Source organism: Chelon labrosus (genome assembly GCF_963514085.1).
Source record: "Chelon labrosus genome assembly, chromosome: 3".
Lineage (NCBI taxonomy): Eukaryota > Metazoa > Chordata > Actinopteri > Mugiliformes > Mugilidae > Chelon > Chelon labrosus.
This window is the reverse complement of record NC_140339.1, coordinates 17,726,058-17,753,510: the sequence shown is the minus strand read 5'-3', so window position 1 is coordinate 17,753,510 and position 27,453 is coordinate 17,726,058. Positions and strand designations below refer to the sequence as shown.

The following is a 27,453-nucleotide window of genomic DNA, read 5'->3' as shown; positions in this document are numbered from 1 at the left end:
TGACAAGACACAGGTGAAACTAATGAGGGCGAGCACACAGGGAGAAACCAATCTAACAATCAAAAGGGAAAACACAGGAAGTAAATCAAAATAACACCCACCAAGGAAAAACTTTACAAAATAAAACAGGAAACAAAGAACAGGTTCACAGGAAATATTGATAACAGAACCATGACAGAATTAACAATTATATGTTTATGTTTATGTAATGCTAGTGGAAATGTCAAATGTCTCACCCCCATAGTTAAGGCTAGACTTGAAGCATTCAGTTAGCTTTATAGTGCTAATAAATGATCTGATCCACTTAGCAGTGTTTTGCTTGCTTTAGTCCTGTTTGTGGTCATGGTTGACAACACTTAACTACTTTGAAAAGCCATGTAGAAACATTAAAGGGGAAAAGAGTGGAAGAAATATGTCAGATGACGACGCTTTAAGGAGGTCTCAGAGTGTCATGTTGAAAACTTTGCCACCACCAGGTTTTAAGTTTGTCAGCCCTAAACTGTTGCATGCCATTCCTACTGAGGTGATGCATGGGAGACTGGTCATAGAAAATAAAATGCAGTATTACTTATAGAGCATCTTTGTGGGTGCACAGTCACACGAGGCAGAAAGCCATGTCATTGATAATAGTTTATATTACAGGTGAGCAGGACGGCATAATGTACTGTTTGTACATATTATGCATCATAATCTGGTCAGAGAATTGTGCATAACTGGTCTGGCCCAGTGATGGGCCACACAAGCCACTTGCACATGGCTCACATGTATGAATGAATTGCAGCCCTTTAGTGGCCCACATCTGGCATCCAACATGTGGGCCACATAAGGCCCATAACTCAGCCAAACCGTACAACCAGAGCTGGCCATAATGTGGCCCTATGGTGGACCAAATCATTTTGAGAAGTGGTTCCTGATATCAGCCTTAATTCAACCTTAACTCAGCCACTTAATTTATATACTGATTGATAGAGAGAGAGACATTTAAATCAAGTACAGTATTATAAGCAAATGTTTATTTTTTTGTCATGTCAACACAGTACACACCTGGACATTTAACAGATTTAAAAACTGTACATTCTGGTTTCTACACATGTCCATAAACTGGATAACAGGATAAACTGGATTCTCCCCACTCTCAGCGTGAGTTTAAGATGTGGTGCTGTCCATTCCCTGCTTTCTCTTCATCCTCTCCAGTCTGCCACCATCTCTATCTGGAGCCAGATGAAACCATCTTTTGATGGTTGAGTCGATTTCCTGGTCCGTAGCCCCAGATGTTACGCGGTTACACCTTACAGCAGCTGAAACATACACACAAAGCACAAATGATTTTCTGATATTCTGGTGTCAAATCTAAAGTGTTTCCCCTACATCTACTGCTTTGTACAAGAATGTTGATGCATTTTTTTTATTTATGTACATGTAAAAACAAGGATTGACAGAGTTACACAAACTGTGAGTAGTCAACATCAATATATAATTAGTAAAAATAACTCTTTCAGATTCTTAAAACCAGAGTCTGTAGGTTTGTTAATTGCAGTTTGTAAACACAACATTCAAACTGACCCCCTCCTCTCTGGCTCAACCGTGGACCCCCCACCCCTGACAGCAGTTGTCAGGGCTGACCCATGTTCAACTGCTGTTCACTTTGAACCCTTCTCTACTTTGGCCTTCAAAGTTCTCCTTTGAATATTTGCTACTACCACCAAGACAAAGACACAGTCACGACCACACATGAGTAGAAGCCCATAGTTCTTTTGTATAAGTCAATATTTGTTTTTTGGGAGGGAAATACTATAAGACTCTTTAAACATAGGTAAGACCCCACAGGTATCAAGTCCAACTTACCAATAACAACATCTCTTAACTGTAAGCGCTGGAAACCAATTTTTCCATTGATCCCTCTCATGTTTATATTTCTTGCCAGGGAGTTTGTGAACATCGCATGCATGATCCTCCACACACACTCGCGAATGTCCACCCCACCTTTGAGAGCCAGTGTGTTTACCTGAAATCATATTATCACAAATCAACTTTTTCTTCTTTTTTTCAGATAAATAAAAAGAGACATTGGAAAAGTTGTTAAACAAACTTTTAAGACAAAAAAGGTGCATTTATAGAAGCCATGGAAATGTGTTCACTGTATATGATATGTCAACATACTAATTGTTTGTGAAGTTCAGGGCTACTCTGCAGTTGTTCCTCCAGGCTCTGGAGAGAACCAACATCTGGCAGTGGCAACAAATTTGGATCAAGGCCCATCTCGGCCTCATCAGTGGCTTGCATACCCTGTAGGGTCTTAAACACGATCCTCATTTGCTCCATGATAATTTCCTGATTCGCTAAAATATTACACAAGAGGGCTGTGGATAAAATGAGGAAGAAAGACAGATTAGACGTCGTATAAAATATATAATCTAAAGTATATAGCACACAAGATAATAGTGTTACTATTCTTAAAGATGACCTGATAATCTGTCTAATCTTAGCAGAGAAAACATGTGTCAATACTCACAAGTTTGCAAGCCGGATGTCTGCTGTGTCTCACTGCTGGCGCGCCTGGGTGTACGTCTCTCACCTCTGGTGCGCTTGGGTGCATGTCTCTCACTGCTGGTGCCCCTGGGTGATTGTCTCTCACTGCTGGCACCCCTGGGTGATTGTCTCTCATTGCTGGTGCGCCTGGGTGCATGCCTCTCACTGCTGGTGCAGAAAGCCTCAGCATGTACTTCTAGATCCTCAACGTCAAAACCCTGATCCTTTTCTTCATCACTGGTTTGTATATCAGATTCCTCTGAATCATCAGCATAGACACTCAACTCAGAACTGGCATCCCTCATCCTCTCTTTATTCTGCTCATTTTCAATCAGTTCATGGACTCTCTTTAATGCCCTTCTTCGGGCGTTGCCCCTTTCATTGTACATCCAAGTTCTTTCCATGCCTTTACTGAAGTTAACTGCGCTTCAACCTGAAACGGACAAAGAATAATCCAAATCATTAAATTACTCAATGTATAAAGACAATTTTAGTTTAAACTGAGAATTAATTGTGAACATGACTCATTTTTTGGCTTAGCTGTCAAAACATCATTCATTTTTTTTTTTTATTTCTACACCTACACAGGAATCTTCTCTACTTTAACGTGGCTAGTCTGCATTTTTTCACTCTGTACATGGCTGCGCAGACCTCACAGTTATTTATATAAATACTTCATTGAAACAGAGGCAATGCAACACACCACAGCAACCTTGTTAAAGTTTTCACAATGAAATAAATTAGGACCATGCAGTTAAAATCACCCAGTTCATCCATTCAATAAGTTTATATGGCGTTTTGTATGAGTTTTCAAAGACTGTATAACCAACTGCATTATCAGATAACCAGAAACCGGTGCAGCTAATTTCCATTAACGGTTGGGTACTTTCCTGTCGTTGAGGGGTCCACCGTTTGTCTCTGTCCTCTTTCCCTATGAATGGTACTCTAACGACCCTTGTCCGTCTGAGGCTCCAGTGTCAAGGTGTGCATTATGTTGAAACATCTAGTAGACAGAAGTTAAAACACATGTACAAACACAGGAGAGCCAGCTCATCCGGAAATGATTCAGCGGTCCACCTGCACCTGAGGGACAAAGGACACTCCTTTGAAGATAACAACGTCCAAATCTTAGCCAAAGAAGACCGATGGTTTGAAAGAGGAGTAAAGGAAGACATCTTTGTCTAACTGGAAAAAAAATCTCTAAATAGAGGAGGTGGACTGAGATTTAAAATGACATCTATTTAAAATACAGTTCTAACTTCTGTCCCCAAGAACTTTCAACCCCATTCACACCTGGAGACTGGAGCCTGTGATGGACAAGGGTCGTTAGAGCACCATTCATAGGGAAAGAGGACAGGGACAAACAGTGGCCCGCTCAACGACGGGTAAGTACCCAACCGTTAATGAAATTAGCTGCACCAGTTTCTGGTTGTCTACACAAACAAGCAAGTTTTTAATAGAAGTTCCTAAACCTCACACTTCCCACCAGTCCCCTAGAACTGAATAAGCTACTCATATGAGTTGTGAAACGTCTTCTCAAATGTTGCCTTTTTAAACGCTTTTGTGGATTGAAGCACGACATCTGTAACTGAGAGGCCAGCAGAAAAAAACGCCAATGGTCAGCTGGCAGACGCTATGGCAGTAGCCCGAATGTTATGCTGCATGCTTTTACTCGGAACAGTGCTCTGGAATGCCACTTGAAGTCGGAGGTCCTACTAGGGAAGTCGGAGAAAATCAATCTACCCCGACTGCATGAGATGTAGCAGCCTGACGCAGTGTTGCCAGATGTACGATAATTATCGTATTTGTACGATAATTTTGACCTCTATACTATGTACGATCAATAATGAAAAAAATCCCATAATGTACGATAATTTCAGAATTTTCAGTCGTTCGTCCAAACATACATCCTACCGCTTCTCTCTCTGACCCCGAATCATTTCGCAGGCTCGCCTGCCTGCACGCAAGCACGTACAGTAGTCCTGCCCTACACACACACACACACCACACGGTGTCGCCCGCACGTCAACACACTACAGTTTTGCCGAAGAAGAAAGTTCAGTCGCCTGTTTACCTTATTAGACATTGTCTGGTTTAGATCAGTTTAAAGGGACACGTGGGTGGTGACAGCGGTGTTGGCGGTCTATGCTTTTGAGCTCAGTAGCGAGAAAAAGTTTACAGTATTTTGTTTTGTTTCGGTTTTGCAAGCTAAAAGTCACAATACAACATTTGCTAGAGATAGGTGTAATTAGAGTAGATTAAGTGGAGAGAGTATTTAGCGAAAGTATCGGCCGACGGCCTGTATAGGTCCGGTATACGATACGCAGCTTATATTCTCTACCATGGCAAACAATCATGAAGATAGTGCTTGTAGTATGGATGAGTTGGACCAAGAGGAAGGGAATTGGCAGATAAGGAGGATAAATAAAGCAAAGCGGAGTAGAGGAATGAAAGAGAGTGAGGAGAAATGGAATGTTGTTGTGAGGTTTGAAGAGTCAGGAGTGAAGAATTTGGATCCATTAAAATTGACGAAAATAATCAAAAATCAGGTTGGCGAGGTTAAGTATGCTAGAGTTCTAAATGATGGAAATTTATTAATTGGATGTAACTCTGAAGAGCAGGTTGGAAGAGCTTTAAAGATGCAAAATGTTGGGAAAGCAGTGGTAAAAAAGGTGGTGAAAGTGGGTGAACAAGGAAGTAAAGGAGTGATTTATGGGATTCCTGTAGCAGTTGAGATGAAGGAGCTGGTCAAAAACTTAAAAGAAAAATGTGATGTTGTTCAGAGTGCAAAGCGGTTAACTAAGGGTGTTGAGAAAAAAGAAACTGAGTCAGTATTGATACAGTTCAGCTCAAAAGAATTGCCTGCAGAGTTATACTTTGGGTATATGAGATATAGAGTAAGAGAGTTCACTCCTAAACCAACAAGATGTTACAAGTGTCAGAAGTTTGGCCATGTAGCTAATTTGTGTAAAGGGACTAAAAGGTGTGCTAAATGTGGTGGGGAGCATGATTATGGGGAATGTGGAGAGGAGGTTAGACCTAAATGTTGTAACTGTGGAGGAGAGCACAGTGCGGCCTACTGGGGATGTGAAGTAATGAGAAGGGAAACCGAGATTCAGAGTGTGAAAAGGAAGGAAAGAGTTTCTTACGCAGAAGCAGTTAAAAGAGTGGAGCAAACAAAGAGGATTGAGGGAGGAAAAGTTAGAGAAGAAATAACAACAGGGAATGTACGGATTCAGAGGCAAGAACTTAGAGAGCAGGAGAAAAAGGAGTGGGAGAAAAAGGAGTGGGAGAAAAAGAGGGACTTGGTTATCTTTATTGCAGGGGTAATTAATGCAACAGCTGAGGTCAAATCTAAAACTGAAAGGATTCAAATTGTTACAAAGGCAGCAATCCAGCATTTGGGTATGCTAGAGTTAAAATGGGAAGATATTAGGGACTGTCTTACTGTACATTCAAGCCAAGAGGTAGGTAAAGGATGATATTATTTATTATGTTCATTCTACAATGGAATGCAAGGAGTTTGTTGGCAAATGGTCAAGATTTTAAACAGTTTATAGAGGGGAAAAATGTAAAACCAGATGTAATGTGTATTCAAGAAACATGGTTAAAACCCAGATTTGATTTTGCTTTAGCTAATTATATTGTTATCAGACGAGACAGAGAGCAAGGAAGTGGTGGGGGTTGTGCTACTTTTGTAAAGAAGGGTATACCTTATAGGGTGTTGGGTTCAGGGAAGGAACACGAATATGTGGTAGTGGAAGTATGGACAGACAAAAAGAAAATAGTAGTGATAAATTATTATAACCCTTGTAAACAGTTAGAATTAAATGAACTAGAGGTAATAGAAGGCCAGGATAAAGATAATGTTGTTTGGTGTGGAGATTTTAATGCCCATAATACACTGTGGGGAGGGGAAAAAACAGACAAAAATGGGCAGGTGATTGAAGAACTAATGAATGATAGGAACTTAGTTTGTTTAAATGATGGTAGAGGGACTAGGATTGATATTAGAACTGGTAAAGAGTCAGTGTTAGACCTCACATTTATATCTAGTAGAATGGTGTCAAAGTGTGAGTGGGAAGTGCATGGAGAAAGCACTATTGGAAGTGATCACTACCCAGTTATATGTAAATTGGATGTTGATGTAAGGGTGAATGTAGAAGATAGTCATGGAAAGTGGATTTTTAAAAAGGCCGACTGGGAGAGATTTATGGAAACAAGTGATTTGTATATTAGTTCACTTGAAGAAACAAATGATGTTGAAAGGAGTGAAATTGAGTTGCGACAAAGTATTTATATGGCTGCAATGACTACAATACCAAAAAGTTCAGGAAAACTGGCTAGAAAAGGGGTTCCATGGTGGAATGTTAAATGTGATGAGGTAGTTAGGGAAAGGAATAGAGCGTTTAGAAGGTTAAAAAGAACTCATAATTTTCAACATCTGATTGAATATAAGAAAGCACAAGCAATAGTGAGAAGAATCATAAGGCAAAGAAAAAGATCATACTGGAGGGAGTATTGTAGCTCAATTGGAAGTACTGTTAATATAAATGATGTGTGGCGAATGATCAAGAAAATGGAGGGTAATAGAAGAGAGTGGAATTATCCCATCCTTTCAGTTGGTGAACAGGTGGCTGTAACAAACCTAGAGAAAGCAGAAATGATGGTGAATACACTGAATAAAGTGCATAGTTCCAGTAATTTATCAGAAGAAGAAAGAAGGGGTAGGGAAGAAACAAGGAGTCTGTATGCTGAGATTATTCAAAAGAAAGGAAAAATAGAGGATAAATATAATGTTCCATTCACACTGAGAGAGTTAAAAAATGCGTTGGATAAGTGTAAGAATTCAGCTCCTGGTAAAGATGAAATTTGTTATAGCATGTTAAGAAATTTAAGTGATAAGGGAATTCAGAAGGTTTTAAATGTATTTAATAGAGTCTGGGAGGAAGGAAAGATTCCAGCAGGGTGGAAGGAGGCAGTTATTATTCCAATAAGAAAACCGGGAAAAGATCCAAGTAATCCAGCAAACTATAGACCAATAGCGCTAACTTCTCACTTAGGTAAGTTAATGGAAAGGTTGGTGAATGGAAGGTTAATGCACTTTATTGAAGAAAGGGGGCTGATGGCTAGTTGTCAGAGTGGTTTTAGAAAGGGGAGAAGCACTATTGATTCTATCATATGTCTTGAGGATGAAATAAGAAAAGCACAGATACAAAAAGAAACAGTTGTAGCAGTATTTTTAGATGTGGAAAAAGCGTATGATATGCTATGGGTAGAGGGTCTTTTAATCAAAATGCATATGCTAGGAGTTAGGGGAAATATGTTTAACTGGGTAATGGACTTTTTAAATAATAGAAGCATTCAGGTGAAAATAGGGACAGAAACCTCTAGAAGGTGTTTGGTAGAAAATGGGACACCACAAGGGAGTGTTATTAGTCCATTGCTGTTCAATATAATGATTAATGATGTTTTTTCTAATGTTCAGCCAGAAATGGGAAAGTCATTGTTTGCAGATGATGGTAGCATATGGAAAAGGGGGAAAAATGTAAAGTATACTTTGAAGAAGGTACAGGAAGCTCTAACCCTAGTGGAAAATTGGGGAAGGAAATGGGGTTTTAGATTCTCTATTGAGAAGACTAAGGTTATGTTTTTTACTAGGAAGAAAGTTGATGAAAGTATAAAATTGAAACTGTATGGTAGGAATTTGGAAAGGGTAAATAGCTTTAAATTTCTTGGTGTGGTCTTTGACACTAGACTTACATGGAGGGAGCATGTTTTAAAAGTAGCAGATAAATGTAAGAGGGTAATGAATTTAATGAGATGTCTTGTTGGAACAGAATGGGGAACAGATGTAGTTTCCTTGAAGCAAATTTATATATATTTAATCAGAGCAAGAATTGAATATGGGTGTTTGATTTATGGATCTGCAGCCAAGTCAGTTTTAGCTGAGTTAGATGTAGTTCAAGCTAAGGCATTAAGAATATGTACAGGAGCTGTGCGATCTTCTCCAGTATGTTCCTTACAGGTAGAAATAGGAGAAATGCCACTCTATTTGAGGAGAAAGCAGCTGCAGGCTAACTATTGGGTTAATTTGATGGGCCAAAGGGATGTTCATCCAGTTAAAATAGCAATTCAGTCAAGCTGGGAGAGAGGGAGGGCAAGAATTACAAGTTTTGGATGGACAGGGGAGACATTGGCACAGGAAATGGCTATACGGGATAAGACCTTTTGTCCAGGAGTACTGTGGCCATCAGTTCCTTTATGGCAGTTGGAGGTCCCAAAGACTGACCTAGAGATACTTGGGATTAAGTTAAAAAACCCAGAGTCAAATTTGGTACATGAATTCCAGTGTCATATAAGTGAAAGATATCAGGAACACATATTAATTTTCACTGATGGGTCAAAGGATCAAGAAACAGGTGCTACAGGAGCAGCTTTTGTTGTTCAGAGGTGGAATGTTCAAGCTTTTAAGAGAACCTCAAATTTTCTAAGTGTGTTCACAGTTGAATTATTTGCAATCTTGATGGCTGTGCAATGGACTGAACAGATTCAAGACCATAAAGTGTTGATATGTAGTGACTCTGTGTCAGCTATCAATAGTATTGGGAAAGGGTCATCAAAGAGTCGACAAGACCTTGTATATGATATACTTCTGGCAATTAGAGATGTGAAAATGAGAGGAGTAGAAATATCATTCATATGGGTCCCAGCTCATGTAGGTATTGTAACAAATGAAAAAGTTGATAAATTGGCTAAGGAAGCTGCTCAAAAGGAAAACATAGATGTCAACATAAAGTTATCCAAGGCTGAGGGTAAAAGTATTGTGTGGCAGGAAACCATTTTAAAATGGCAACAGCTCTGGGAACAAGAAACCAAAGGGAGGCACCTATTCTCATTATCTAGCAAGGTAACTGACTCAGTTAATGTTTTTAAAAGAGAAGGAATGAGACGTAAGGAGCAGGTAATTATTTCTAGGATGAGGATTGGTCACACGTTTCTGAACAGCACGTTATTTATTTTAGGAAAACATCAGAATGGTTTGTGTTCATGCCAGGAACCTGAGACAGTACAACATGTGTTGATTTATTGTAGAAATTACGTCCTCCAAAGACAAGAACTTGTCAGAGAAATGCGTGAAATGGGATTGAAAGAAGTATCTTTGAAAAATATTTTAGAAGTAGGGTCAAGCAGGAGGGGAAAACGGTGTTTTTTCAAATTTTTAATAGATTCTGGTCTATATAGCAGAATATAGTGCACTAAGGTGCTAGTCCTGCAGATGGCAGCAATGCAACTTTTTGGATGCCGGCTGCCGTAAAACCCCAAAGAAGAAGAAGAAGAAGATCAGTTTAAAAAAAACAAAAAAAAACAAGCAGCAGGCCTAAAGTTTTGAAGAATGAGTTCAGAAAGGGAAGGTGAGGACAGTGGTGAGCGTTAGTCGGCATATTTTTTGCACTTTGGCAAAGAAAAGTTACTTCCTCTAGTTAGTGTGAGCGTATTGCAGCTTGTTTAAATTAGCTGTAAAATCATTTGGAAAATAAAATTGTTTGAAAATAGCTATATTGTATGCGTTTGGTTCGTGTACGATAATTTTTCTCAAAAAACGATAATTTTGAGGTTTTGGTACGATACTTCGACATTTCTAATCTGGCAACACTGGCCTGACGTCACAGGGCAATGGCGGCGCCCACGGACATACACACCGTGAATGTTAAAACATAATTTACTAGACTACAAAATGCATTTATCTGTTTGTTTGATTTTTGTGGTCATACTAGATATCGTCCTATTACACAACATGCCTTTTGCGTGTGAAAAAAGTCGCTATAATCTCTCTGCATAAAATTGAAGATGAAGTGTAGCGTAACGTGCCGTAACAAAACAACAACGAACGAGTCTGACAAAAAAGAGGAGGTTTGTTGAGCGTTAGTTAGCTTTCAGCACAGAGAGAAAGTATAATATACCTCAATTTCGATCATTGTAACTTCGGAAACAAAACAAAACCATCTTATCGCAGTCGGCCATGTTTGTTGTTTATGTTCAGCTTCGTTCTCCTGGAACGCTTTGAGGTCGCATCTAGTACACTCCAAGTGGGATAAATCCAACATCCCAGCTTTCTGGAATGCAGCATGAGTAGGCCTACTAGCCGGAAAATAAAACGTGGAAAAAGAAAAAGACCTCTGCTAGCGCCCACGACAAAATGTCTGCTATTCTAGCTTCTATATCATTTATTCAAAATGAATGAGCAAATTTAACAGTAAAGCAGTGCAGTTGTCTTTACATTCTCCTGTAAACATCCTTTCCTGGGCCGCATTTTAGGTTAACGCTAATCGTTAGCCACATAGCTAAACATCAGCGCCCTCGTTATCATTCAGGCTAGACTCTAGACGCAAATTGTCTCAAAAACAAACGTTATTGTAAATATAAAATTGATGCATTTCACTCACCTCGTCTTTGATGTCTGTCTCCCCGGAGTGCATGGGCAGCAGTCAACAGCACTGGCCACGAGTGATGTCGGGATCGATACTGAAATATCGATACCTCCGATACCAGACCTTTATGCTCAAAAATTCATTCATTCATCTTCTGTATCCGCTTAGTCCTGTTAAGAGTCGCGAGGGTCTGCTGGAGCCTATCCCAGCTGTCATGCTCAAAAATCGATTCTCAAATCAAAATATCGATACTTTTGATACTTCAGTCATTTGAAGAAATCTATATCATTAACAGGAACACATTGGAAAGTAACAAAACTATTGAGATCTTGTCTAAAGATACGTGGTTAGTGGGAACTACTTTTTCTTCCGCCTGGGTAAGTGCATAATGCGTAAGTGCAGCAGCACGCTGCTCAGTCAGTCAATCACTCAGTCTGTAGACACAATGGCAGAGCGTAAACAGAGTCATGTGTGGAGCTATTTCAGCTCTTGTATTCTTTATGAAGCTATGATTTGAAATAAACTACTTTTTTTTTACATTTACCACACACATTAGGTATCGCCGATACAAGCCTGAATTTTACTCAATATCGGTACATGGAAACGAAATCGGTGGTATCGAACATCACTACTGGCCACTAGTGGTGGGCGGATCGATCAATATCGATAATATCGATACCAATGTAATGAGAAAGAGTAGGGCTGTTTGGTTATATTTTCGGGCCGAAAATGAAACGATAACAAGTGGTACTATTTGTAAAAAGGCTGTAAGATACAGTGGTACAACAAACTTGTAAGCATATGGACATTTTTAAAATCTTTGTATTGTATTGTACTTCATGAACACTTCCTTACATTATTTCTAATATTTGTTGTGGAGTGATAATTTTGTACACTTTGTTTATTTAAGAAAAAAAAATCCAGAAAGAAGTGCAATGAAGGGAGAGATTTAGTTTTGTATTGTATTTCTGAACACTCTGCCTGAAAAAGAATGTGTTTGTATTTGTTCTTATTTGAGAAACTTAATTTGAAGGTTGGGACAAGTCCGGCCTCACATTATGTAATGTTATGTCACATTATATTTGATATATGGGCCGAATACTGCACTCAACAAGTGGCCCATATGTCTGCCAGAGTCAAGACAGTGCCACCTTTGACTCATCTGGGCCATGTTCGGTTCATATGCCTTCTGCCGGTGCGAATGAATGCAACCTGTGCCAACTTCACGCCAAATGTGGGCCAAATGCCACTGCTAGGCTATGTTGTTTGGGTGCAGGTTGATGATGTCAGGGCTGCAGAAGAGAAACATGCAGCTCCGCAGAAGTCGTTATGTATAAACGAATGATTCAAAAACATAAAACACATCCAATTACTTCTAAATCGCACTGATCAGCGCGATCGCTGCTCTTTGCAGACTGATCCAGTCCACTGGGATGCATACTGATCTGTGGCTCAGCTCCTCCCCTCCGGAATACAGGCATCCGGATTTTTCGGGTTTGACACAGATTAAAACAGTCCTCTAACACAGGGACACAATACAGATTACAGCGACTAAAAAGAACCGTTTTGACGGTATGTATACACATATACTGAATTTGAATGGAATTTACTCAGTGACTTTTAAGTTCAATCAGCGGAAGTGTGGTGCCTGAAAATGCGGCTGCCGTGACTATTCGCTGTAGGAACTGTGCTTTTGGAAAGATAATCATTTCATTTAAATGTAAAAGTGTGCGTCAAGGATTAGTATGACATAATAGACTAATAATAATTATCAATCCCGACTGTTAATTGGACTTTCATGTCGAAAAAACACATCATTTTACGCAATACTCTATTCAAAATGGAAAATCATAAGGAAGTGAGAAATAAACGCAAAGCTTTGTAAGACGCTATAGTCAATTGACTGAAATTAAAAAAAAATATATATATACTTTTTTAAATGATATATTTGTGTTTACTTTTCAAACATATTTCACGTCAGTAAAAGTATGACTTTTTTTCCATTTCAGATGAGGCTCATCTATTGCTGCAGTGCTTTGCTTCTGCTCATCCTTATCCCCAGACCCTGTCAATGTGGCAACATCTTGGTCTTTCCTATTGAAGGCAGCCACTGGATAAACATGGATATTCTGCTTCAAGCTTTGCACTCCAGAGGACACAATATAACTATTTTGCGTTCAAGCAAAAGTTGGTACATCAAAGAAAACTCCTCTTATTACGATGTAATTACAGTTCCAGTGAAGAGGAGTTTAGATCAGAAGATGATCACACATATCATAACAACAGTCATGGAGTATGAAAGGGGCAGTCTGCCCTTGATGACTTATCTCCACATGACTGTAGGGATATTTGGCTCATTTGTTGAAGCACACAAAGCTGTGGCTGAGTTTGTTACAACGATGCTAGATGACAAGGAATTGATGAAAAACTTGGCAGACAGCAAGTTTGATCTGGTACTCACTGACCCCTGCTGGGGTGGTGGAGTCGTTTTGGCCAAATATTTGAATCTTCCTCTGGTTTATAATGTTCGCTGGCTAATAGCTGGAGAGGCTCATTTTGCCATTGCTCCTTCACCAATATCCTATATTCCTATTACAGGATCTGGATACACTGACAGGATGAGCTTCTTTGAGAGAGTTAATAACATGGTTTTACATCTAATAACCCAAACACACAATCACCTGACTATCAAAGAAGTGTACCAGAAAATGTGCGATAAATACCTTGGACCTGATAATGATTATAACCAGCTACTACTTGATGCTGACATTTGGCTGATGAGAGTGGACTTTGTGTTTGAGTTCCCTCGTCCAACCATGCCTAACGTTGTGTACATGGGAGGGTTCCAGTGTAAACCTGCTAAACCTCTACCTCAACACTTAGAGGAGTTTGTGCAGAGTTCTGGAGAGCATGGAGTCATCATCATGTCTCTGGGGACTTATGTGAATGAACTTCCTGCTGACTTGGCAAATGAGATCGCTGCTACTTTTGGCAAATTACCTCAGAAAGTAATCTGGAAGTATAATGGTGACAGACCAGTCACTCTGCGTAACAACACCTTAATGGTTGACTGGATGCCACAGAATGACCTCTTAGGACACCCTAAGATCAAACTATTTGTTGCTCATGGAGGAACAAACGGTGTCCAAGAAGCTATTTATCATGGAGTTCCAGTTGTTGGCATCCCTGTGTTTTTTGACCAATATGACAACCTGCTCCGTCTGAAAGAGAGAGGAGGAGCTAAGATTCTTAGATTAGCTACAGTGGACAAAGACGACAACTTCCTGAAGGCCATACAGGAAGTCCTGAACGAGCCCTCCTACAGAATGAACATGCAGAGACTGTCCAGGCTGCACAGAGATCAGCCAATAGCACCACTGGAGAACGCCCTCTTCTGGATAGAGTTTGTTATGAGACACAAAGGTGCAGCTCACCTGAAAGCAGAGTCGTACAGAATGCCCTGGTATTCGTACCACTCTGTAGACGTAGCTCTCTTCTTGGCTGGAGCTGTGTTGGTCATGCTTTTAACTATTTTCATTTCCATTAGGTGTTTATTCACTGCAATGTGTAAATATAAAGTGAAACGTGACTAATGGATCAAGTGATATAATCAGAATCAAAATATGATTTACATGTTCATACATACATTGATTCAATAGACATAGTCACAACAAAGAATATAAAATAAGTTTTAAAAGTGAAACATGACTAAAGAATCAACATATCTATATCTATATCTAATAATCTTTCTAACAATCAGTCTAACAATGGATTTTAATAATGCAGTATTTAGACAGTCACTATGCAATTGTGGAAACATTTTATTAGACTAAATGATACTTTTTCATTTCATAACATTTATTTTTCATATTTTTGTGAAATATTTGTTTAACAAAACCGATGTTGTGATGTCATAACCAGCACTGTAGAAATAAAATACTTGGAAACATTTAAAATCAGTTTCTATTATTTAGTTTATTTTACCTTTAATGCGTGGAGGTATAGTCCAACTGATATACAGTGCATCATGCTACACTGTAACATTTCTGCGTGTGGATAGCTCCTTACTACATTAAAACACCAATTTGTTTAGTATTTAGTATTTTGGTATTTAGTATTTAGTCCTTCTACATGGCAGATAAGAAAATCAAGCTTATCTCTGACCCTAGCTGTTATATTACACAGTAAATAGTTAGTATGCGCAATGTGGCACTGTGTGGCTTTAGAACAAGAATAAGAGATACGCACACATTTACATGTATTCACATCTAAAATGATTTCTTCACGTGTAAATGCAGCTTAATCATGTGCAGCAGGGACGTGTTCATGTCATGTTGATGGAACACGGTTTAGTAATGTTATTGTAATAACAGAGAAGGGACAGAGGCAGTATACATCAACCACCAAGATCGGTAACACTTAAGAAACATTTAAGAAACATTTAACATTTAAGGTACTGCGGGATATACACGCCGTAACCTATGCACGTAGCCTACACAGGTGTGAGCCATATACTTGTCAGTCTGGCTCACTCTGTGAAAACACCACCCAAACGTCAGTCGGGTTCATTTTTGTTTCTACTTCCTGCTTCATTTTCCATAGCAGGGATGGAGAAGCAGCCGGAAATACTAAAGCGGAAACACACTGCTAAATGAATCACAGCTCTCGCGGTCCGTGACGCGTAGTTACATTTCTGGGGAAGTGTACGTCAGGTTGAGGCGTTAGGGTCTGTCTAAGGTCTGGGCTGTAGCCGTAGCTATGGCGTCAAATTGACACAGAAGCCTAAACCGCCTTTTAGTACGGCTGCTGGAAATAGTCAACAGCATCTTACTGGCAGACACGTGCACAGTAACATCCCTGAGTATCGTCATTGCCTTTCATCAGTTACTGTTTGAGTGATGTGTCTGCATCCTCCATGACTCCCTTGCTTTAGGCATGTTAGATGGTTGATAAGTATATGTCAAGTGGTGTTACTGTAAAACCAACATGAATTGGTGATCTGTATGAGAATACAACTTGAAAGAGCTACTGTTATGATGTAGACACCCCAAGGAAAAGGACCCAGGCGTAGGACTCAACTGTTCAGGCACAAAGACAGGACTCCAGTGAAGTTCAACAAAAGATGGAGCAGAGATCCAAAAAGAAAAAGGATTTACAGGAGCAGGCTGGCAAGAAACCTGGAGCGTGGGCTGCACCTGTAGGAAACAGAGAAGGCAAATATGTTGGATAGAGCATTTAAAAACAGACTAAACATCGATTGCTGGTTCACATGTAACTACCGCAGAGGTAACTGAAGAACTGCCGATGAGTGGGCGAGTAGAAAGTCCTCAAGTAGAATTCAGATTGATTGGACAATGAGATGCAGGTGAGATAGCAGCCCAGCTCCAGTATAACAACCAGCAGCAGCTCTACTGTACTCTGTACACCTGAGGCAAAAAAGGAGACTGCCAAACAAATACAAACGCAGACCATTGACTGTATGCAGACCCATAGAGGGCGACAAGTTGCCTCTGAACAGCTACTGTAGGGAAAACAGATGAGCTGACAAAGGAAAGAGGGACAGACAAGACTATACTGTATATACACCATGGGGCTAATGGAGTGACACGACACAGGTGAAACTACTGAGGGAGCGGCACACAGACTAAAGACAGAAGAAGAAATCAATCACCCAAGCACAAAGGTGGGGAAAGGACAAAGGCAAGCAAAGTACAGCAAAACAGGAACTGCTAGCCAATGTTTCAAATTGAAAACGGGAATCAAACCATCAAACACAAGTAAATGAACATCATTACAAGAGGGAGCAGAACTCAAGAATGGCTCAAGTTAGGTACGGGCATGCTGCCGACGCAGAGTTAGGTGTCCACGCAGGGCAAAGGGCATGACACAAAATCTTTAGAAATTGCATGTGAGAAATGATAAACCCAATAGCAACAGCTCTTAGATGAACCCACCTATACTCATAGAACACAGGGTTATACACAACCAATGATTATGACACTGTGCTGGCATCACAACATTTGTCTGCACAATTAACAGCGTGTCTGTCTTGGCAATTATTTTCCTGGACATTGCTTATTTCCATTTATTTTGTAATTCCACCTGTGTCTATTGGAGTTTTTTTTTATTTTTTTTTGGCTTCTTATATTTTGTATGAGCTACCAATATTACTGTTACATATTTGTTGATTCAACCTTCTTGGTGTATCCAACGAGCAGCAGCAAGGACATTGGAAGCACAGTTTGATCTGAATCCTGGATTTTTGGAAGTTCAAGGCTTTGCTGATCTTTTATCCATGAATCCATAATTATCCATTGTTGGCCTCCTTGGAATCAAGCAGTAACTCCTAAATTAAGCCTCATTGTTTCCTAAATTGACTGGCCTCCTGCTTGCTGGCCTTCAGCTAGACGATCTGTCAGCTAGCTCAGAAACTTACAGATCTTGCCCTGGAGCCACATTCTGGGAAGCCCACCGTAAGGACATTCTCAGTGCTGTGAATGTCATCTTGTGGGTCAGTTGACACCTCCTTTGTTTGCTTGTGGGCTGGCCTGGCTTATCCCTGAGTCAGCTCCTAGGTTGACCTTTCCAGAGAGTTTGGTGGTGGTTGGGATAAAATCTTTCATCCTATGCTTCCTAATATCATGTAAGTATGATTTAAATATTTTTAATGTAGCTAGAGGATGAGTAAATGTTTCAAATATTTATCTTGGCCCACTGGTTGAGATGGCAACATGTGACTTTGTCCACATCTGCACTGCAGCTTCAATGTACTTTACAAATGTAATTTAGTGTTAACATAGTATAACTGTGTAATGCAGTGTGGTTGATCCATTATTTGGACGGTGTCCTCTTGTGTATTCTAAACATTACACCACAGTGATTACAAACCACAACCAATGACCTTTAGCAGAAGATGTCCAACATTAGCACACCATGTCTGTTCCAGTGTCAACTTCCTACCAGATCCAGATTCAGCTGTTGCCACTGAGCATCTGTCACCCTGGACTCCAGTAAGTCAGTTAAAGTTCCAAACGCACTTTCACGTGAGTTATGTCTCCTGAATGCAGTTTGAATTCATTATGCCTGAATTTCTGAAAAGAACACACACTGCTTCTAAATGTCAGTGAACCGGCCCTGTCGGTCAGTTATCTTCACATCTGTTTGCACACATAGACATTTGTTCAGGTCTCCGCTAGTGTTCAGTGCATCCTGAATCCTAGTTAAGCTCCTCCTAGCTACCAGACTACAAATAGCATACAGACCTGTTGGCTTTGCTTGTGCTGTACAGAACCCTCCTCTAATACCGTTATTCCTGATGGAGAAAAAATGGAGACTACAGTAAGTACAAATGCCTTGTGTTAAGATTTTTTGATAATACGTACAATGTGTAAATATACTCAAAGTTACAAGATAACTTTGCTGCTCAGTGAGTGCAGTGCTCAAACATAGCTGTAGTTCGTAAATCACATTTAAACTTGTCGCAGCACTTTTAAGAAAGTAACGACTTAATACAAATTAGCTTTAAGACACAAATCTTATAACTGTGACTATGTATAAATGTATTTTTTTGCTAAAACAAAGAGAACTCACAGTGAGTGACACGAGATAGGGTAAAAAATCATAAAAGTACAATATGGATTATGGATGCAGACTGCTTACTTTATGTTAACGAAGAAGAAAAAGTAATAACAATCTTCACCTTAGTCATTGTTTCCATTGCAGATGAGGCTCATCTATTGCTGCAGTGCTTTGCTTCTGCTCATCCTTATCCCCAGAGCCTGTCAAGGTGGCAACATCTTGGTCTTTCCTATTGAAGGCAGCCACTGGATAAACATGGATGTTCTGCTTCAAGCTTTGCACTCCAGAGGACACAATATAACTATTGTGCGCTCCAGCAAAAGCTGGTACATCAAGGAAAACTCTTCATATTACAATGCCTTTACAGTTCCAGTGGAGAGAGGTGTAGATCAGAAGATGATCACAGACATTGTATCCAAGATCATAGAATTTGAACGGGGATCTCTACCCTTGATTAGTTTTCTCTGCATTAATACAAGAATTGCTGCCAGAGTTGTTGAAGCACACAAAGCTGTGGCTGACTTTGTAACAGCAATGCTAGATGACAAGGAGCTGATGAGAAACTTGGCAGACAGCAAGTTTGATCTGGTACTCACTGACCCCAGTTGGGGTAATGGAGTCATTTTGGCCAAATATTTGAATCTTCCTCTGGTTTATAATGTTCGCTGGCTAACAGCTGGAGAGGCTCATTTTGCCATTGCTCCTTCACCCATATCCTACATTCCTATTACAGGATCTGGATACACAGACAAGATGAGCTTCTTTCAGAGAGTTAATAACATGGTTTTACATCTAATAACGCAGATTCATTATTTTCTGATCAAAGAAGTATACCAGAAAATGTGTGATAAATACCTTGGACCTGATAATGACTACAACCAGCTACTACTTGATGCTGACATTTGGCTGATGAGAGTGGACTTTGTGTTTGAGTTCCCTCGTCCCACCATGCCTAATGTTGTGTACATGGGAGGGTTCCAGTGTAAACCTGCTAAACCTCTACCTCAACACTTAGAGGAGTTTGTTCAGAGTTCTGGAGAGCATGGAGTCATCATCATGTCTCTGGGGACTTATGTGAATGAACTTCCTGCTGACTTGACAAATGAGATCGCTGCTACTTTTGCCAAATTACCTCAGAATGTCATCTGGAAGTATAATAGTGTCAGACCAACCACTCTGGGTAACAACACTTTACTGGTTGACTGGATGCCACAGAATGACCTTTTAGGACACCCTAAGATCAAACTATTTGTTGCTCATGGAGGAACAAACGGAGTCCAAGAAGCTATTTATCATGGAGTTCCAGTTGTTGGCATCCCTGTGTTTTTTGACCAATACGACAACCTGCTCCGTCTGAAAGAGAGAGGAGGAGCTAGGATTCTCACATTAGCTACAGTGGACAAAGACGACAACTTCCTGAAGGCCATACAGGAAGTCCTGAACGAGCCCTCCTACAGAATGAACATGCAGAGACTGTCCAGGCTGCACAGAGATCAGCCAATAACACCACTGGAGAACGCCCTCTTCTGGATAGAGTTTGTTATGAGACACAAAGGTGCAGCTCACCTGAAAGCAGAGTCGTACAGAATGCCCTGGTATTTGTACCACTCTGTAGACGTAGCTCTCTTCTTGGCTGGAGCTGTGTTGGTCATGGTTTTAACTATTTTCACCTTTATTAGGTGTTTATACACCGCAATGTGTAAATATAAAGTGAAACATGAGTAACTGTCTATTAACAGAGGAAATGTTGAAGTACTGTTAAAGTAAAATATTACTCTGATAACTGTGACAGTTGAATTAAAGGAAGTCTGTGGAACCAGCCTTAAGTGTTTCCCCTTGTGTATGTGTGAGAGAGAAGCGTAAAGATTTTTGAACATGCTCGTGCAATGCTGTCCAATTTTGTACTTTTTGTAAGATTATGAAACTTTTTAACAATCAAGGTAGGACAATCACGTTCGGTACGGAGTCACCTTCAAGCAGACAGATGTAGATAGACAGCATGACTCATGTGAGTACAGTAAACATGTTTCCCAGGGGGTGGAGTGTCTTAAAGGTGTGTGCAAGGCTGTTGTATGTGGGTACCATCATTTAATAAACTTTATCCACGCTCTAAGTCCTTTTGGATTCATGTCTAGAATTAGTGTGACCGTGGTGAGGAAACAACGTGCGTCCCACTGTGTTCATGAGTGAATTCCAGTATAAGAGACAAGAATTTCAGCAGTACTTCAGGGGTGAGGCAAAAAGAAAGAAATCAGGAAGTGTTGTTTTTTTTCTCTCTCAATGGTTAGACTGCAGCTGTGTACGGTCTTGCCATAACAGCATGAAGGAGAAGTGCAGCAGCTCTCAGAGGATTTAACCGTAAGTTTGTTCTTTTCCTGTGTCATTACTAGACCTACTATATACAGCCTGCAGCAGGAGTATATCATGTTTCACTGTACATTACGCTAAACTCCCTACGCTCCTGAATGTTTAAGTTTGTGTGCGTACGAATGTTTTCACACCGCTGCCGTAGCTGTTGTTAAATTGACAGCTCAGTGTGTTAGTGTACCACCAAATGATATTGTACGGATATAATGTTATCCCCAGAGCCCTCGTAACTTGATTCCTAATTAAACAGAAGCATGTTTTTCATTTTTTTTCTGTCTGTTAAACAGCGTGCCACTGCATTTTAAAAGATACATGATTCACGGATAATTTGAAGAATATAAAACCCAGATGTAGACCACATCTGTATACCCATTACGGGTACTTTTTCCTGCTGATCACGCTGCAGTTATATGACAGGGGTTCTCTGGAAAGACAGGATTGGCTTGCAGCACATGTTTTTAGGGCGGGACAAAAGAAACTAGGAAGTATTTTACAGTCACACTGCATAGTCTCAGCGCCTTTCTGCCTGGTTTGTTGTGGTTGCGTCTTAACTATCTGGTGAGTGAGTCTGTTGACATGAGGGCCAAGTTTTCACTCTGAGCCTGACATTTACAGCTTTTGTTTTCTGTTTTACGAGAAGGAATAAGAAGCTGCTGAGAACGAAATGTGTGTTTCTAGCTTTTGTCAGCTAATGTTCACTGTTGAGAGTCTAGACCTTTAATCAATAAAACTGAAGGTACGTATGGGGTTTTCAGACAAAACTAAATGAGCACTGTACAGACAACTGCTTTCTGACAGGGTCTGTCAAGCTATTTCTGCTGTTTCTTCTTTAGGGAGTCTGTAGAATTAGATATTCCAGTCTCCTTTCTTGTTGTCACATCACTCTGCACAGCTGACAGAAGACTGTTTTGGCAGATTCAGACCTAGTTCAAGAAGACTTAGACCTTGCACCCAATATAGCGGCGGTCTACAGTGAAACCAACTACAAGGAGTATGTGTTATCTCAAAGGGGAAGCTCTTGCATTTTCGTTTTATGCTCATTCAGTGAAGTTATGGTAAAAATAATTTCTGCTCAGGGACACAGGGGTCTGACACAGAATGCATGCAAAGCTCTTGGCACCAGCTCTAATTTCCTGAAAGAGGATTCATGTGCTGCGTACACGTGAGGGCTGTCAGAAGGAATTTTCCCATACAAATAAAGAGGCAGTTGAATGGAACGTCAGTGCAGCCCTCTGTGTGAGGCATCCAAATAGGATCAAACACATTTTCGCACGCATTTCCTGGGATACAGCAGTAACCACTATCTTCTTCTTGTGCTCTGTTTTTCTGTTCTGCTTCAGGACGCCACCACATGAAGAGGTTTGAAGATGTTTCTGCCATTGGCTTCTGTTGTCTCACTCCTGGCTGTCGCTATTACGACTGCCAGCGGCGGGAAGGTCCTCGTATTTCCACATGATGGCAGCCACTGGGTGAACATGAAGGTGCTTGTTGAGGGGCTGCATTTAAAGGGACACGCTGTGACGGTCATTCGAGCCGTGGACAGCTGGTACATCAGTGAATCGTCTCCACATTACGACACGATCACAGTGGACGTCGCTGGCGGTGGAGATGAGGATTTTTTCCGTCTCTTTGTCTCAGAGGTTATTAAAATTAAACGAAGCAAGGGCTCTGCATGGGCCCGTCTTGCTTTGGACATGGAGTTAAAAGACAAGTTCTTTCAACTGCACAAGAAAATCTGTGAAGTGGTCGTCCACATGTTTGAAAATAAAGACTTAATGAAGTCTTTTCAAGAAGCAAAGTACGATGTGGTTTTGACCGACCCCTCTAATGGTGGTGGAGTATTGCTGGCCCACTACCTTGACCTGCCATTAGTGTTCAATGCACGATGGACTGTTCACGGCGAGGCCCATTTTGCTATTGCGCCCTCTCCGCTGTCCTACGTCCCACTACCGCCTTCAGAATTAACAGATCAAATGACTTTCTTTGAGAGGGTCCGAAACGTGGTGTTTTACACCATGAGGATGCATCTGTACAAGCAGACAGTTGGGCCACATTACACTGCGCTGACCAGCCGATACTTCGGCCCAGATGTCGGCTACTTCTCCCTGTTTCAAGCTGCAGACCTGTGGCTGATGAGAGTGGACTTTGTGTTTGAGTTCCCTCGTCCCACCATGCCTAACGTCGTGTACATGGGAGGGTTCCAGTGTAAACCTGCTAAACCTCTATCTCAACACTTGGAGGAGTTTGTTCAGAGTTCTGGAGAGCATGGAGTCATCATCATGTCTCTGGGGACTTTGATCGGAGAACTTCCCTGTGATTTAGCTGACGAGATCGCTGCTGCTTTCGCCAAACTGCCTCAGAAAGTCATCTGGAGGTATAAAGGTGAAAGACCAGCCACTCTGGGTAACAACACTTTGCTGGTCGACTGGATGCCACAGAACGACCTTTTAGGACACCCTCAGATCAAACTATTTGTAAGTCATGGGGGAACAAATGGGATTTATGAGGCTATATATCACGGGGTTCCTATTGTAGGCATCCCCATTGTGTTTGATCAAGCCGACAACCTCTCCAGGCTGAGAGCAAAGGGAGTAGCAAAGGTTATGGATGTTGCTGATTTGGATAGGCATATATTTCAGGAAGTCATACAGGAAGTCCTGAACGAGCCCTCCTACAGGATGAACATGCAGAGACTCTCCAGCCTGCACAGAGATCAGCCAATAACACCACTGGACCGCGCCCTGTTCTGGATAGAGTTTGTTATGAGGCACAAAGGTGCAGCTCACCTGAGAACCGAGTCTTACAAAATGCCCTGGTACGCCTACTACTCTGTAGATGTTGCATTATTTGTACTTACAGTCGTACTACTTGTGGTTTTATTGTTCGCTGGATTAACACGGTTCTGCTTTAGGTTGTGCTTTAAAAGAAAACAGAAAAATGACTAACCAGGAAATAGAAACGTATAATATTGTTCTATATCGCAGTCAGTTTGACTATGATAAGCTGAATTCTGCATTAATGGTGTTTGGTACTTGAAGTTTCTTAGAAACATTTTGTCTGCTTGTTTGTTTGTTAGTTTCTGTTCTGCTATGTTCTGTCATACGTTATGAACTGTATTACTCACTCACTGCTTCTGTTACTTGGCTTTAGTTCACTAATGTAATACTTAACTACAGCGCAAACCTTGCTCTCCAAAATGATCCCACAGTTGTAGCTGTCTAATAAACTTTCAGTTGAGTATAAAAGAAAACATATCTAAAGGAGTGTTTTGTTGATGCCTGTAAGCAATTCTCTGTTGGGGATGTTACGCTCCGTTTACCAAACCAGTTCATCCGGCCACCAAAGCTCCATGACACTGAATAACAGATTTGTAATAAAATGAACACTGTAACCTTATCACAGTTCTTGTTTTAGAGTCATTTGAGTTCATTACTGCCGTTTGTGTTAAGTGTCAAACATGAGTGACGCCTTTGGCTCGCCTTTGTACTCTCTTATCACTGGTAGGCAGAAGACCTTACGACCGCAGTAGCAAAGTCTTACTCCAGTTTGAACCCTGGAGGTTCATCAAGTGTTCAGTTCTCTAGCAAAAGGAGAAATATTTGAGAAACAAATTGCATTGGCTGCCAAAAGGGTAATGTTCAATTATTTTTAAATCCTTAAATCTCCGATAGCTATTGGCACTGGAACTGAACTGTGCTTGGAAGTTAATCTTTAACAGGCTTTCAGGACATTTCTCTGTTGCTCGAGTACTTCATAGTTAATGGATCATTTCTGACAAAACATGACTTTGACTGACTTGATTGTACTATACCGTGCATGAATAATTACATAGTTAAGTAAAAATGTTTCTTACATTAGATCTTCTGTGATTAAACTAATGGTACCAGGTCACACATATTACAGCAAAAAATGTAAATTTAAACTAAACAGCAGGATTTTAACTGAAAAAGCAGTGATATAAACTGCATTTTCTATAATCAAGTAAAGTGCTTTGATGAGAATGCTGCTTGTAATAAAACATAAAATGTGATATGGTTTCTTCCTAACTTCAGAATAGAAAATGCATTTGCCCTGGATCTGGATCAGTCTGTACTGGCTCTGCCCAGCTGTGGTTTATGGCGGAAAAGTGCTTGTTTTTCCAGTGGATGGAAGCCACTGGGTGAACATGAAAGTCATCATCGAGGAACTACATTCGAGGGGCCACCATGTTTCCGTTGTGCGACCATCAGACAGCTGGTACATCAAGGAGACCTCCCCATTTTACACTTCAGTCACAATTAATTCGAAGTCTGGATTTGATGAAGACTTCATAACTGGATTTGTGACCCAGTTGCTAGAGATCCAGCGGGAAGGGAAGTCTGCTTGGATGCGTTTCAAGCTGGAAAAGGAGCAAGCGCAAAAGACCCTTGAGCTGCACGAGAACATATGCACAATGCTAGAAGAGATTTTTGAAAACAAAGAGCTGATACAGTCGCTGCAGGACACCAAATATGACCTTATCCTCACAGACCCTGCTATACCAGGGGGTGTCATACTAGGCCACTACCTCAAATTGCCTCTGGTTTTTAATGTCAGATGGACCAGTCATGGCGAGGGACACTTTACAATCGCACCCACTCCTCTTTCTTATGTTCCACTGACAGGGTCGGAGCTGTCAGATAAAATGAACTTTCTGGAGAGACTCTTCAACGTTCTCATTTTTGGCTTCACCGAATTTCAGATTAAGCAGTATATTTTACCAAATTATGATGGCTTACTCAAAAAATATTTTGGTCCAGACGTAGATTATTTAAACATGTTTCAGGCAGACCTGTGGCTCATGAGAGTGGACTTTGTGTTTGAGTTCCCTCGTCCCACCATGCCTAACGTTATCTACATGGGAGGGTTCCAGTGTAAACCTGCTAAACCTCTACCTCAACACTTGGAGGAGTTTGTTCAGAGTTCTGGAGAGCATGGAGTCATCATCATGTCTCTGGGGACTTTGATTGGAGAACTCCCCCGTGATTTAGCTGAGGGGATCGCTGCTGCTTTTGCCAAAATGCCTCAGAAAGTCATCTGGAGGTATAAAGGCCACAAACCAGTCACTCTGGGTAACAACACCTTACTGGTTGACTGGATGCCACAGAATGACCTTTTAGGACACCCTCAGATCAAACTATTTGTTGCTCATGGAGGAACAAACGGAATCCAAGAAGCTATTTATCACGGAGTTCCTATATTAGGGCTGCCACTGATTTTTGATCAGCGTGATAATCTGTTGCGAATTGAAGCAAGAGGAGCAGGGAAGGTAATTGATATTTTTACTATGAATGAAGACATCTTCTTTCAGGGTATTCAGGAAGTCCTGACTGAGCCCTCCTACAGGATGAACATGGAGAGACTGTCCAGGCTGCACAGAGATCAGCCAATGAAGCCACTAGACACTGCCCTCTTCTGGATAGAGTTTGTTATGAGGCACAAAGGTGCAGCTCACCTGAGAACCGAGTCTTACAAAATGCCCTGGTACGCCTACTACTCTGTAGATGTTGCATTATTTGTACTTACAGTCGTACTACTTGTGGTTTTATTGTTTGCTGGACTAACACGGTTCTGCTTTAGGTTGTGCTTTAAAAGAAAACAGGAAAATGACTAACCAGGAAATAGGAATGGATAATATTGTTCTATATCGAGGGCGGCACAGTGGAGAAGTGGTTAGCACTGATGTCTCACGCGAGAAGGTCCCAGGTTCGAATCCATGGTGTGGAGTTTGCATGTTCTCCCTGTGTCTGCGTGGGTTCTCTCCGGGTACTCCGGCTTCCTCCCACCATCCAAAGACATGCTTGTTAGGTTAATTGGTGATTCTAAATTGGCCGTAGGTGTGCGTGTGAGTGTGAATGGTTGTCTGTCTCTCTGTGTTAGCCCTGCGATAGACTGGTGACCTGTCCAGGGTGTACCCCCGCCTCTCGCCCAATGACTGCTGGGATAGGCTCCAGCAGACCCCCGCGACCCTTCACAGGAATAAGCGGGTACAGAAGATAAATGAATGAATGTTCTATATTGCAGTCAGTTTGACTGTGATAAGCTGAATTCTGCATTAATGGTGTTTGATACTTTAAGTTTCTTAGATACATTTTGTTTGCTTGTTTGTTTTTTAATTGGTGTTCTGCTATGTTCTGTCATACGTTATGAACTGTATTACTCACTCACTGCTTCTGTTATTTGGTTTGACTTTACAAATTCAATACTTAACTACAGCACAAACCTTGCTCTCCAAAATGATCCCACAGTTGTAGCTGTCTAATAAACTTTCATTTGAGTGTAAAAGAAAACATATCTAAAGGAGTGTTTTGTTGATGCCTGTAAGCAATTCTCTGTTGGGAGTGTTACGCTCAGTTTACCAAACCAGTTCATCCGGCCATCAAAACACATAGGTGTAGCTTCTCCATGACACTGGATGACACATATGTAATAAAATGAACACTGTAACCTTATCACAGTTCTTGATTCAGAGTCATTTGACTTCATTACTGCCGTTTGTGTTAAGTGTTAAACATGAGTGACGCCTTTG

General features: G+C 40.8%; 5 protein-coding genes across 5 annotated transcripts; 4 read left to right on the top strand and 1 right to left on the bottom strand.

Moving 5' to 3' along the window:
* Window positions 1-930: 930 nt before the first annotated feature.
* On the bottom strand, window positions 931-11,996 carry LOC311485916 (uncharacterized protein). Its single transcript, XM_084541613.1, has 5 exons — window positions 10,977-11,996; window positions 2,513-2,962; window positions 2,161-2,360; window positions 1,846-2,005; window positions 931-1,298 (listed from the first exon to the last, which is right to left on the bottom strand). Exons 2-5 carry the CDS (start codon window positions 2,931-2,933, stop codon window positions 1,147-1,149), a joined length of 933 nt encoding a protein of 310 aa, XP_084397739.1. The 5' UTR covers window positions 2,934-2,962; window positions 10,977-11,996; the 3' UTR covers window positions 931-1,146.
* A 446-nt stretch (window positions 11,997-12,442) lies between these two features.
* LOC311485936 (UDP-glucuronosyltransferase 2C1-like) lies at window positions 12,443-14,770 on the top strand. Its single transcript, XM_084541663.1, has 2 exons — window positions 12,443-12,533; window positions 12,971-14,770. Exon 2 carries the CDS (start codon window positions 12,971-12,973, stop codon window positions 14,552-14,554), a length of 1,584 nt encoding a protein of 527 aa, XP_084397789.1. The 5' UTR covers window positions 12,443-12,533; the 3' UTR covers window positions 14,555-14,770.
* Window positions 14,771-18,352: 3,582 nt separating this feature from the next.
* Window positions 18,353-20,555, top strand: LOC311485672 (UDP-glucuronosyltransferase 2C1-like). Its single transcript, XM_084541238.1, has one exon. It carries the CDS (start codon window positions 18,684-18,686, stop codon window positions 20,262-20,264), a length of 1,581 nt encoding a protein of 526 aa, XP_084397364.1. The 5' UTR covers window positions 18,353-18,683; the 3' UTR covers window positions 20,265-20,555.
* A 124-nt stretch (window positions 20,556-20,679) lies between these two features.
* On the top strand, window positions 20,680-24,889 carry LOC311485674 (UDP-glucuronosyltransferase 2A2-like). Its single transcript, XM_084541240.1, has 2 exons — window positions 20,680-20,897; window positions 22,247-24,889. Exon 2 carries the CDS (start codon window positions 22,274-22,276, stop codon window positions 23,849-23,851), a length of 1,578 nt encoding a protein of 525 aa, XP_084397366.1. The 5' UTR covers window positions 20,680-20,897; window positions 22,247-22,273; the 3' UTR covers window positions 23,852-24,889.
* A 77-nt stretch (window positions 24,890-24,966) lies between these two features.
* LOC311485675 (UDP-glucuronosyltransferase 2B17-like) lies at window positions 24,967-26,538 on the top strand (the record flags this gene model as incomplete). Its single annotated transcript, XM_084541241.1, has 1 exon — window positions 24,967-26,538. One exon carries the CDS (start codon window positions 24,967-24,969, stop codon window positions 26,536-26,538), a length of 1,572 nt encoding a protein of 523 aa, XP_084397367.1.
* Window positions 26,539-27,453: the final 915 nt, after the last annotated feature.

Excerpts from the sequence above, each read along its gene's own strand:
- LOC311485916 (XM_084541613.1), bottom strand. The coding sequence starts at position 2,933 with ATGGAAAGAACTTGGATGTACAATGAAAGGGGCAACGCCCGAAGAAGG. Across the intron at positions 2,361-2,512 it reads GACATCCGGCTTGCAAACTT|CCCTCTTGTGTAATATTTTA; the intron begins GTGAGTATTGAC and ends TTTTATCCACAG. Across the intron at positions 1,299-1,845 it reads GTTAAGAGATGTTGTTATTG|CTGCTGTAAGGTGTAACCGC; the intron begins GTAAGTTGGACT and ends TGTATGTTTCAG.
- LOC311485936 (XM_084541663.1), top strand. The coding sequence starts at position 12,971 with ATGAGGCTCATCTATTGCTGCAGTGCTTTGCTTCTGCTCATCCTTATC.
- LOC311485672 (XM_084541238.1), top strand. The coding sequence starts at position 18,684 with ATGAGGCTCATCTATTGCTGCAGTGCTTTGCTTCTGCTCATCCTTATC.
- LOC311485674 (XM_084541240.1), top strand. The coding sequence starts at position 22,274 with ATGTTTCTGCCATTGGCTTCTGTTGTCTCACTCCTGGCTGTCGCTATT.